Source organism: Crotalus tigris, unplaced genomic scaffold (assembly GCF_016545835.1).
Source record: "Crotalus tigris isolate CLP2741 ecotype Arizona unplaced genomic scaffold, ASM1654583v1 scf7180000018485.2372832, whole genome shotgun sequence".
Classification (NCBI taxonomy): domain Eukaryota; kingdom Metazoa; phylum Chordata; class Lepidosauria; order Squamata; family Viperidae; genus Crotalus; species Crotalus tigris.
Genome location: NW_024097033.1, coordinates 1800137 through 1813372, shown reverse-complemented (window position 1 = coordinate 1813372; position 13236 = coordinate 1800137). Strand labels below are relative to the sequence as shown.

Genomic DNA, 13236 nt, shown 5'->3' with positions numbered 1-13236 from the left:
TTTCCTGTTTCCTCATTTTCAGCCTCCCTTTCCCACCAGGGTCCTCACCTGATCCACTATGCACAGCCTCCTTGAGGATCTTCAGTTCATTATTGAATTCTGCAATGAGAGAGCTCTTACACAGAGGGCGGGGGATGAAGCGCCGCTCCAGCTGGTCAGCAATGTGTTGTCGGGCAGTCAGTTCCTCGTGATTCTCAGCTGGCTGGGCTAGCAACTGAGGATAACAATGGCAGCGGACAGCCATGAAGACTGGGAAATTTTACTTGCTATTAATGCACATACAGAACAACTATTCTCAGACATTATCACGAGGCCTGTCTTTTACAAACCCAGAGTGAATCAGGCATATTAATTTCCAAATCAATACTTTTGAAACTGAATTTCTGGATTTGAGGGGTATTGCTCCTACTTGCAAAAGCACCTCATCGCAAAGACATGTCTTGTCCCTATCGGAACAATAATAAATCCTGTTTGCAATGTCACTTCAGAAAGAAATTCTGACTAATATCAATAGTGAATTACCTTGCATTGAATAAAGGGGCGAAGAAGTACAAAAATAGGAATTCGAGTGCGTACAATAAAATCCAGGAAATCCCATAGGGCCAGCCCTCCAACTTTTCGCAAAGCCATTTCTTTGACTTGCAGACTCAGCCAATACCATTGGCTACCAAGCTGCCGCTCAAAACAAACAAGGATCACCTTCAAAGCTAAAAAAATGAGACAAATAAGTCCAAAAAATATTAAAGAACAGTATAGTGATAACAACCCATGCATGTTTGCACATTCAAGATTTGGAATAGACTATTTTTGGGAGGAAAACATTGTCATCCTATCAGTTTGATCTCAAAATTCACTGCCAGATAGAAAGTCTCACTCACCCAAGTAGGCTGCTTGACTAGTGGATTCAGCTAGCCCTTCCTTACGCAGGTCCTTTCCTGCATCTCCTGGTGTGGAACAGTGAGCAGGGGAGCTCTCCAGCATGAAGTTCTTACTACGTGAAGTGCTAATAATGCGAGGTGGCAGTAAAATGTTAATGACTGTCTGGAGCAGCAGGAGAACTTCAGGCTGCTCCAGCCAAGGGCTGTCTGCATGATATCAAAAGGAAAAGACAAAGAGCAGATCAGGCTTTGATTCCTATAAAAGATTCAAACATACTTGATGACACATGAACATTCGGTAAACCACAATATGTTTCCTTACCTTTCCCTTCTGTAAGCAAAAGACAAAGTTATTCAAGAACAAACACAACAAGACAAGACAAAGGAATCATGCTCTTACTTGGTATTCCTACACTATATTATATTTGGTTTTGATTTTTTAAGAATTGAGGCTCATTCTAAACTTCACCATATTCTCTTTGGGCTTGCTAACCAAACAGACGTACACAGGACTTTGAACAGCTAAGGACTAAACTGTACCCTTCCACAATCATTCTCAGGTGGCAGATCAGAGCCTAGCCTAATGTGAATGAACCCTTTGGAACAAAATCAGATGCATTGCAGATATGGTCATGCTAAATAAGAGAATTTAAACAGGAAGAGGAGCTTATATAGAAGATGTGTGTTTTTCTTGTTTGTCTCCATTTTTTTCTTACATATAGGTGAATGTTTGCTTTGTCCGGCCTGCTCTGTCATTGTCCTGATTTCAAAAAGGGGAGTTGCTCTGTCAAAGATTTAATTCAGAAAACACAGCTGAAATGAAAGAAGGACACTACAATACACTAATGTTCTCCTCCAAGTCCTCAACAAACCCTACAGACAAAACACCAGAAAGAATGCTTGTGTCAAAAGAAACATGAAGGTATATAACAATGCACAAAATTGCTGTTTCAGAGAGGCAGGCAGGAGGGGAAAACAAAATATTCTTTCTGTTAATCAGACCTTTGCTTCCTGATCCTACTGTGAGCACAAATGGAATCAGTAGATTTAAAAGCATTCCTTCCCTTCTCTCCTGATTGGTGAATGGGGAGATCACATGGCTTAAGGGAAAATCTTCTTTTAAAGCCTGTGCAGTGATAATAAAAAAAGATCAAATATTAATTAAAACTGGTAGGTTAAAACAGCAAAATTTTAAAAAATTGGATCCACAAATACTTGGTTCACGCAATGCATTACAGGACAGGTTCACCACCTTAGATTTTTAGCTTCAACATAATCAATTGATTAAACTTTTAAGATTTGGGGCTCATTGACCTATTTGTTTTAGTGCAAAATAATGAAGATAGTATACTGTACTGATAATTACCTATGCTAACTCAAACCAAATGTTCTGAAATTTTAAAAAATCTAGAAAAAAATGCAAGGGAAAGCATTTTAGTCATTTTTAAGATTTCACTACATCTCTCTGAAAATGTACATTTGAAAGACCATACCTATCATTTTGTTTTGATCCTGATTCTGCCAAATGCCAAAGATTGGACAGATAGAGAACCGGAGCAGAAAACCTACATCTGGAAAAAAATGTCATATCTTCTTCCTTCTCACCTTATTTTAGCATCAATGGAGAGCTAACCCCTACCCACAAACAAAACAGAAAATTTGCATTTTCCAAAGTAGGAACAGTGCAGTGTAGCATCCCAAGTTACTCCACAGAGTTTAAGTTATTTAGTTATTAAAAGAGTATACATGAACAATTTTAAAAACCATTAACAGATATAAGTCTCAGATTATCTCCATCTATCTGATAGAAATAATTAATATTTAAGTAGTTGAAAGGATAAAAGAGGGGGGAGAGAGAGGGAGAGAAAGAGAGAGAAAGAGAAAGAAAGAAAAGTTGACAATTAACTTCTGGAAATCTGGGATAGTTAACTGATAAGCAATATCTTCTAGAATTAATAAATGGGTATGCAAACTTGAAATTATATAGAAACTTCAGAGGGCAGAATGTAAAAATACCTGATCTTCAGATTTATGTAAAGCATTTCCATGAAATTAGCTTTAGCTTTCAAGTTTACAACCTACAAAATATTTATTGCTTCAGCACTTTTGTAGCTCTTATTCTTCAACTAAGAAGCAAAAATAAATAATGCTAGCCTACATTGTCAGGAAATATAGTTGTCGCTCATGTCAGGTCTTTGGTTGGCTTCAATCTGCACAATTCCAATGTGACTCAATGGAATTATGCTAAATTGACACCTACCAAAGACTTGGAGAGTTGCTAAATGCTGAATTACGAAACTTCAGCATAAGTATGGGGAAGTATGAACTTTGCCTCACAGTTTTTGCCCAGCTTTCGCAGAAAACGAAAGAGCACCAGTGGACTGGTGGCTCAACCACATAAGAAGCAAAGCCTGTCTAACAGGCAAGGCAGTCACACCTGAATCTGCAATGCTACAAGCCGGACAACAGCTGTGCTGAAGGGTAGAGGTGGCGAGAGATAAGGGCTGAGATGAAGAAGGGGTAATCCATCGGCCACACTGGAAGGTCCTACTACTCCCATCACCTGCAATATAAACACAGCACATCACCTTGACCAACGATTTCAATTCCATCCATGCCATATCCTCCAATGTTAATGAGGTACACACTTCAGATAGCGCAAGACTGGGATGCTCAGGGCCCTCCACATGCCTTGCGGTAGCTGGGGTCAAGAAGGGAATGAAGTGGTTCTAGCAGGAGATGGATGGGAAGGAAAACGTGCTACTACAGGGTTAGCAGAAGGACTGGATGGAAGGCACAAGGAAAACCAGCACAGTTAATAATGTACCCAGTACTAGCCTGAATAACCAGCACTGTACTGGTAGAATAGATGGGGTTGGAGGGTATGCCATGTAGTTACTGTACTCAATGGAAACATGTACTTGAAATCACAATGTACTAGTTATTATCTCCTTATGTCAGGGTAATGTCCTGAGTCTGATCCAGATTGGGTTTAACACAATATTCAGATTCCCTTGTATGATTGTTCATATAATGTTCAGATTCTTCTTTTGTATAAGAATTAAACTTGCATGGGGATAGAGGGAGGATTTCAATGTATGTACTGTACATAAAATTTTAACATAGAATTTATGCCAAGGGTAGTTTCAAGCTATGACAAAGGGCCTCTCAAAACAAAAAACAAAAATACATACTCTACTATCAAATGCTGCAATGGCTACTCAAAACAATTGAAACTTACTGTATATTGAGACCTACCTGCTTAGTGGAAGTGTATGGGTTTTTTACATAATTTGTTATAGATTTCTTATATTTTTGGCTAGAACATAGATATGCAGGGAAGGGGAAAGGTTTCTGATTCTTTTTCACATGAATCATATGCATATGACAGGTAAAAATGGTCAGGACTTCAGTTACATGATTATGGGCATCATTTTGGCACAACTACAAGATCCTGGGCACTTTTTGACACCTCCCCATCCAAGACCTCAGCTAGCACAAGCATCTTGTTCTGGTAACTTTTAAATGCTGGATTAATAGTTATTAAATATTGTTTGGAGGAATATTGAAGTACTCATTTCTTCCAGTCTGTTTTCCATCAGTTTTGTTTGTATTTCAGTAACCAAATCTTACAAAGGAAGATCTTAGAAAAGAAAATAGTATTCTTCCATTTTGAAGGAGTGGATATTCACTAATTTTCTTTTTTAATTATTATTTATTAGGTTTGTATACCGCCCAACTTCCTAACAATTCTGGGCAAAGAATAACAAGTAACAATATAAGAATAAATAAAACAATACAAGAACAAACAAGAACAAAGGAATAAAAGATAGTCAGGTGGGCAGGAGAAATAACAAACCCACACAACCTAAAAGGGGGCTTCAATCACACTCACCAAGTTAGGTCTTCAAAACACTAGCAGGGATATGGGCAATCATATTTCAGGGGGAATCTTATTCCAGCAGACAGGCATCTTGTGATAACTCTCAACTATTTAGAGTAGGACTCCAAGATATGTGCCTTATCAACATCTTCTTTTGCAGACCCCACAATGGGTGGAGTTGGAAAAGCTGAACTGATTTATTTAGAAACTTGGATTAATTAAGGCTTAAAATGGGAAACAATCCTTGCACCTTTTAACACATCATTTCATCCCTAAGATTCCCCAACTTGGATCTTGAGACATTCAGTTAATAATGATAATGATAATAATAATAATAATAATAATAATAATAATAATAATAATAATAATTAAGGCGCCTTTTGCAATTGACTAATAGCGAATTTGTAAATGCCAATTGTATTCAAGTGGTGCTCCAGTTGTTTTGGGATTGCACCCAAGGCACCTATGACTATTGGTACTACCCTTGCTTGCTTTTGCCACAGTCTTTCTATTTCTATTTGTAGGTCTTTGTATTTTGTTATCTTCTCCAGTTCTTTATCTTCTATTCTGCTATCTCCAGGCACTGCCACGTCCACTATCCAGACTTTTTTGTCTTTCTTATCGACCTTATTAGGAACTGCTTCCATCCTGCGACGATATCTGTAATACCATCAAACATCCACATCTGCCTATCCCAGGTCCTGGGTAAGGACTCGATAGGTAGACAAAATGCCAAATCCAGTCTGAACATCTGGCTGACTGTGTGATGATCGATAATAATAATAATAATAATAATAATAATAATAATAATAATATAATAATAAAGTTGGAAGGGACCTTGGAAGTCATCGAGTCCAACCCCCTGCTCTGACAGGAAACCCTATACCATTTCAGACAAATGGCTGTCCAGTCTCTTCTTAAAAACTTCCAGTGTTGGAGCATTCACCGCTTCTGAAGGCAGGTTGATCCACTGGTTAATTGTTCTAACTGTCAGGAAGTTTCTCCTTAGTTCTAGGTTGCTTCTCTCCTTGATTAGTTTCCATCCATTGCTTCTTGTCCTGCCTCAGGCGCTTTGGAGAATAGCTTGACTCCCTCTTCTTTGTGGCAGCCCCTGAGATATTGGAACACTGCTATCATGTCCTCCTCGTCCTTCTCTTTGTTAAACTAGACATACCCAATTCCAGCAACCGTTCCTTATATGTTTTAGCCTCCAGTCCCCTAATCATCTTTGTTGCTCTTCTCTGTACTCTTTCTAGAATCTCAGCATCTTTTTTACATCGTGGTGACCAAAACTGGATGCACTATTCCAGGTGTGGCTTACTAAGATATTATAAAGTGGTATTAATACTTCATGTGATCTTGATTCTATCCTTCTGTTAATGCAACCCAGCACTGTGTTGGCTTTTTTGGCAGCTGCAGCACATTGCTGGCTCATATTTAAGTGATTGTCCACTAGGACTCCGAGATCCCTCTCACAGTTACTACTATTGAGCAAGGTACCCCCTATACTATACCTGTACATTTGGTTTTTCTTGCCTAAATGTAGAACCTTACTTTTTTCACCATTGAATTTCATTTTGTTAGATAGCGCCCAGTGTTCAAATCTGTCCAGGTCCTCCTGTATCTTAAGCTTGTCTTCTGGAGTATTGGCTATTCCTGCCAGCTTGGTGTCATCCGCAAATTTGATGAGTTCCCCATCTATCCTCTCATCCAAATCATTGATGAAGATGTTGAAGAGCACTGGGCCTAGAACAGAGCCCTGGGACACCCCACTACACACTTCCCTCCATGTAGATGCAGTTCCATTGAGGACTACAAGCTGAGTATGGCCGGTCAGCCAGCTATGAATCCATTTGGTGGTGATGCTGTCTAACCCACATTTTTCTATTTTATCGAATAGTAGGTTGTGATCTACTTTATCAAATGCCTTACTGAAGTCCAAGTAAATTATATCCACAGCATTCCTCCAGTTCTTGAATTTTGTTCTTGATATGTGCCACAAATCCCAGTATGGTCCTTTAGCTGATGAAAATTAATAAAGCTGATATTAAAGCTCCTGGTGTATCAGACCAAAAGTCAGTATAGTTCAACGTTTTTACTGTTTGTCTGACTTCGGCTGAGTTTCCTGAATTTCCTACATTCTACAATTCTCCAGGTTGTAATCAATATCTTTTCAAAAGATCACTGAAAATGCCAACAAATTTAAACCAGTGCTATATATAGGAAATTATCCCAGTTTATTAGTTTTCATTTTAACCGTATAAAAACTCTATATTTTTATCCATTTACTTGAGTTCCTACTTAAATGACATTTACTGTCACAGTAAGTATTCTAGCTTCTTTCATTTTTTTAATTGAAGAAATATTACACCTGTGAAGGATTTATCTATTGTTGAATTGTCTTTCAAGTCAGCTATAATTATAGCAGTTTTATGCATGTCAAGGGCACACCAAGTCAAACTGATGTTCCTTAATGCAATCTAGAAACATCCATGTTAAAGAATCAGAAGCATCTGAACATCATACAAAGACACCCCAAACTTTCTTTAAACTATGAATGTTACAAATAGCAAAACAAATTTATTCTAGTAATTTGTTGAGTTAATAGTTAATGTCCTTTGGCATTATTTTTTACAAGGTGAGGCTGAATAATGTCTCCAGGGTCCCACACTTCTTTCCAACTCCTCTGCCAGGTGTGTGCAGGTGTGTGCAGTATCCACCACCCCACTCTCCAACTTGCAGCCCTCAACTCTCAGCGCAACATGCAGAAGTAGATTTTCAGAGTGGTGTGTGGAAAGTAGCCCAAACCAGTCATTAGACTATGGGTTTCCTTTTCATTCTCTCCCCATGCACCACTTTGAAAATGTATTTCATTATGTCTAGTGTTATTCAAGGAAGTTCTTTCTAAAAGTGCTGAACAGGGAGTTTGTATTGTAGAAGGGAGCTTGGCAAATATGCAGGAGACTGCCATTTTATTTACTCACCAGATTGACACAGACATTGATCAGTGACCTAAGATGAGGCAGGAAGGATATGATTGGCTGCCTCTGAAGTGTCAAACAAACCCCTTCAATCAAATTGCTGGCAGGCTCCCATTCAACCTGTCTCCTAGAACACAACGGTAGGTGGCATTAGATGATTAGCCCACAAAAACATGACTGAGAGATAGGAACACCAAGGAAAGTTCAAGATAAAGGAGATCTCAGATGGCAATAACCTGTATCTCAGTGTGATCATTTTACCTGTTATTCAGAAGGATAGTGGAATAAAAAACGTTGTAGAAAAAAGTGACCCTGTAAAATGCTCAATTAACCAACAAAACATAAATGAGTGAGGAAAAAATGAGCATGGGCATATTGTATTCCTTACTTTTATAAAGATAAAACCTTGCAAATGAAGCAAATTCCTAACGTCTAGGAGATAGGTATTTACAATCAGCCCTTCTGTACTGAAAAAAGCTCTGAATATTCTGAGAAATTCGATTCTAGGTGTACAGGATTATTCTCTCAACAATATCATTTTTATAATAAATAATTGAACTCCAGTACTTGCTAAATAAAGCTCTTTGAGACTCAGAACAGACTTCCTCATTTGACCATAGAAGGACATTCTTTATGTTTTGTTTGAATTACTTGCATGCTACCAAAGACCGCTGGGCTCAGTGGTTGCATGCGGTTATATAGCTGATCTTTCACTTCCATCTCTTTAGGTCACCCAAGAGAAAACAATGGGTTCTTCATTAAATGCTGACAGACACCTTGGCTGAATGATCCATGATTTATTTTTGCTTTATCAAATTCAACCTTTTTAAACATTAGCAGAGAATTTGCAGAGAAGCAGTATATGAAAATGAACTTACAATCATTGGTCCAGCTCTTAAGCGCTTTATCTCTATTAGATTTCTGAAACATAGATCTAAATTCTTTTCCCTTTGGAAAAAAAAATAATGATGAATTTTGCCTATCCAGAGAAGGATAACAAATATCCTATGGACTTCTGAAATATTTACCTTAAAATTCAGCAAATTCTTTGCTACCTGTATATTGGGTACAGATAATCAATAGGCTAGATTAGACAAGAGTATGGGAATATAACTGGATGAAAAATCATAAAATGCGTTCACCCTACAGGGTAATTTTAGAGTGGAAAGTAGACAGAGAATACTGTATAATTGTGGTGCAAAATACTTTTCTTCAGGGATGATAATGTGGTAACTCCATAGGACATTTCTGGAAACATTCTTAAATTTTAGAGATTAATGTGGTATTTGTGATATTCTACAAAGAAATTAATATCCCTCCATTTGGTAAATGTCAAAACAATATTGCTGTTTCATATGAAGAGAAAACATAATTACACTTGCTTTTATATTGCAATTCTAGCCCTATTCACCAATAGTTGAATTCTTTCTCATATCAATGCTTAAAAAGAAGTCAGGAAATTTGAAGTACCAAAAATCTATTTATTTCTTCCAGAATTCATTCATGTAACTACCATTCTGAGATCAAGCTGATCATAGGGAAAAGCCAAAGTTTTGCTAATAGACTTGGAAATACAGACAAATTTAACATTCTCCAAGGATCTTTCATAGAAACATTAATGTGGAATTGACCATGAAAAGTAATAGTGATAAGAAATTGCAAACAAGATTATCCTGGCCAAAGCACAGAGAGCTCAGATTTCATACATATTTAAATTTGTGTAGGCTGGAGAAAAGGAAGACTCAGCCCCTGATGCTTATTTTTAAGCCTTATTTTATGAAGCCAGGACCTGCACCCAGCCAATATTTGTATATCTCAGTCTTTTCCTATGTTAAAAAAAAATAATTACAGCAGATTTGCTGAATTGGCAATTATAAATTAGGTTTGTCCTGCTAATGAGACAGCACTTTCTAAAAGTAGAGAGGAAATGAACAATTTTAAAATTTCCAAAGGTTGGAAAACTGATTTAGAATTAGACAGACAGCAAGCAAGAATATACAACTATTTCGGTTGACAGATTATTTTGACCTATGAAAAGGTTTTCAGGAAATAAAATGAGAAAAAAAGGTTGTTTATTTTACTTAATATATAAAGATCAAAGAATGCATTCTCTTCATATTTGCTTACAAGCAGTAATTAATTAAGAAACCTAGACAGCATCAAACAGGATTCTAAGCCATTAAAGTCTAAAAAGTATATAGTGATGCACATTTCCATAGGCCTAGTTCAATCTCATCAAACAAATTTCAAAGGCTACCTTAAATTTTACATAGCCTGTTCCAAGTTGTCTATGGAGGTTCTCAGTTACCCAGGTCATGGTTGTCCCAAAGATGCTTTTTCAAAAGGCAACTGGATTTTCTTGTTTTTCTTTGAAGATGTTTCGCTTCTCATCCAAGAAGCTTCTTCAGCTCTGCATCAGAGTTCTGCATCAGAGCTGAAGAAGCTTCTTGGATGAGAAACGAAACATCTTCAAAGAAAAACAAGAAAGTACAGTTGCCTCTTGAAAAAGCACCTTTGGGACCTGTTCCAAATTGTTTGTCATTCTAGCATATATCTGCTATATATTTTTGTAGGAACTGTCTAAAGAACTTGCCAGTGTTTTTGCAGAATCTGAGATGAAAGTAAGCTAATATAGCTCAAACATGTTAGGAATTTGGATCACATAATTAACTACAAGGAAGGCTACTGATTGTACTCCTCATGGATACGGGCCTCAATTGAGCAGTATGGTATAAAAACATCTATCCATAACACCTTTAAGAATTATTTTGGAAGCAAAATTATTCATTTAAAGCTTGTTTTATGGAGATAGAAGTAGACTGCAGGAAACATTATTATAAACAACAGTTTCCTAGCTGTCATCTGTACACACATATGTCTTTATGAAAAAGGTTTCATGATATATTGTATATATATATATATATTAATTAAAATCACAGTGGATCATTTGATATAATTTTAAAATTTACTGAAGCAAAAACAATCTACATTAGATTCTTGTGACTCTTCACAAAAGGTGCATTTCTGCTACCACATTTTTCTATTATGATCATAGGGCTATATGTCAATAGAAGAATATATTTTTAATTATTTACTGTAAGAATTCAGTGTAGTGAACACTGATAATAATAATAGCAATAATAATAAAAGCAATAATAATAATAGTAATAATAATAGTAGTACCCTTCCTTCATGGCTTGCAAATTCAGAAACAAATCCCATAGTTTTCTGACAAACACACTTACCTCAAAGTAGGCATCTTGTGAATTTTATTGAACATACGATCCAGTCTTTTCAAGATGAGGATAAGGGCAGGCCTCACTGCTTCAGCAGTCCAGTCAGTGATGGGCAGCATTTCCATGATGTACCGTCGGAGCCCTCGGCTCTCCATTGTCTGGGTATCATAAGGTGCCAGCTTCAAAAGGGAATGTGCAATCTCTGCCAATCTAAAACCATTGCTCATTAAGAGGAAAATCTGGATTTTGTCACAGGAGCTCTTTTGAGATTGTTTAACGGAAAACTCACTTTCATTAAATAAAATGTTACATAGTCCAAAAAAGATAACTGATCATCACACTGTCTGATGCAGCCTTTTCATTCTGATGCACTCTGGAGATGTGGCAACCTAAAGGCTATGATAGCAAAATACTATAGGAATTTGATATCCAACATATCAGGAGGACACAACGGGCTAAGGAAGTCTGGCATTAAATATTTAACATTATTAAATATTTTTCTGTATTAAGTATTTATCTGAATTGTAAAACTATTTAAATGAATCATGCATATATGTACATAATAATATAATAGCTTAAGTAAATAATGCTATTTCTTATATCCATACTGCATTCTTAATAATTTTGTTACATGGTAGAGTTATTAGGCAGAGGAATCATATTATATTATAGGTAGTCCTCCACTTACAACCATAAATGAGCCCAACATTTCTGTTGCTAAGCAAGATAGTTGTTAAATGAGTTTTGCCGTATGACCTTTTTTTGCCACTGTTGTTAAGTGAATCACTGTAGTTGTTAAGTTAGTAACACTGAAATGAAACTGGCTTCTCTATTTACTTTGCTTGTCGGAAGGTGATCACATGACCCTGAGATAGGGCAACTGTCATAAACACATGTGGTTGCCAAGCATCCACATTTTGATCTTGTGACCACGGGGGATGCTGCAATAGTTGTAAGTGTGAAAAATGGTCATAAATTACTCTTTTTTCAGTGCTGTTGTAATTTCAAATAAGTTCAAACGTCATTAAGTGAATGGTTAGAAGTTGAAGACTACCTGTATTCATTTCTTAGCTTTATGTATTGCATGCAATACTGTATAAAATTATTATTTAAAGGAGGGGAAAAATACTAGAGCAGTGTAATGGCACCAAGTTTTAAAGAAGAGTGTTAATGTGTTGCGGTTGTCTTGATCCCTATTTACTAGCTTTATTATATTGCATTGTTTAATGATATACATGTGATTTAGTATTATCTTAAACATAATTAAATCTATTTGTCTAATTTTCAGACATTTCTGATATATTGAGTATTAGAAGACAAAATCAATGTTATCCACTAATCTGTTAATAAAAAAAGAAGAATTTTTGCCCCTTAGGAAAACTGAAGGAATCACAAAGTTAATTTTAATCAGAGCATACAGTATATCTTGCAACATTCTACTATTATCCAATTCAAGAAAGCTTATTCTAATAATAGAAATGCATATGCATTATAACTACTCGACAGTATAATCTTCTGAAGTATCAATGACAGCCTTTTCCCAGGATCTTCTTTTCCCCTTTTGGGGAAAACAGAGGCAATGTCTCTCTTTGGAATACGAAGAGGCAGTGGCAACTGTAGAGAGAGATTGCCTATGGACATTATTACTATAAGGAATAAGTTTTGGCTTTCTCTTTATCCTCGTATTTTTTTTGCTCTTTTGGTCATGGCACAATTTGCTAATCTTATTCCTCTGGCTGGAATCAAGAGTAGAAGGAAGAAGAGGATGAAGAGAAGGAATAAATATAGCAATGGGGAAGAACCTAAATTTCAGGCCTAGCAATAGTCACTTCTCTTTATTTTCAAAATGTGTTTGGTCCCTTCTTGTCTGTATTGTTGGACAGGAGTTTTCTTAGCAGATTGAAAAAAAATATCTTTGGGACTGCTCCCTCTGGTCTAAAAGAGAGGGAGGAGGTTCTCATTTTTCCATGGGAGATAGGAGCAAATGGAAAACTTAGGCAAGGTCAAGAAACAAACACCACAGTCATTTTAGGATGCTACTTGATTGTTGTAGACTATAATAAGAAAATCTTGAAAACCCACTAGAGCTTTGCTGGCTGAGGAATTCTGGGAGTTGAAGTCCACAAGTCTTAAAGTTGCCAAGGTTGAGAACCCCTGAGCTAGAGATTCTCTCTGTCACATTTTATACCAAACAAAAGTAGGCAGAGTTACACTGAGTGTCTCATACTTCCTTTAATTTCTGGACTATCTCATCTCTT

General features: G+C 36.7%; 1 protein-coding gene across 14 annotated transcripts in view; it reads right to left on the bottom strand.

Annotated features, from left to right (window-relative positions):
* The window catches only part of UNC80 (unc-80 homolog, NALCN channel complex subunit), a 185213-nt gene that overhangs the window by 19375 nt on the left and 152602 nt on the right, over positions 1–13236 (bottom strand). For all 14 annotated transcript variants that reach the window (XM_039352938.1, XM_039352942.1, XM_039352945.1 and 11 more), the window contains 7 exons: positions 10988–11188; positions 7746–7869; positions 3316–3441; positions 1881–2004; positions 879–1085; positions 523–707; positions 49–214 (listed from right to left, as the gene is read on the bottom strand). In XM_039352938.1, coding sequence (XP_039208872.1) covers positions 49–214; positions 523–707; positions 879–1085; positions 1881–2004; positions 3316–3441; positions 7746–7869; positions 10988–11188 — 1133 coding nt within the window. The remainder of the gene's footprint in view (positions 1–48; positions 215–522; positions 708–878; positions 1086–1880; positions 2005–3315; positions 3442–7745; positions 7870–10987; positions 11189–13236) is intronic.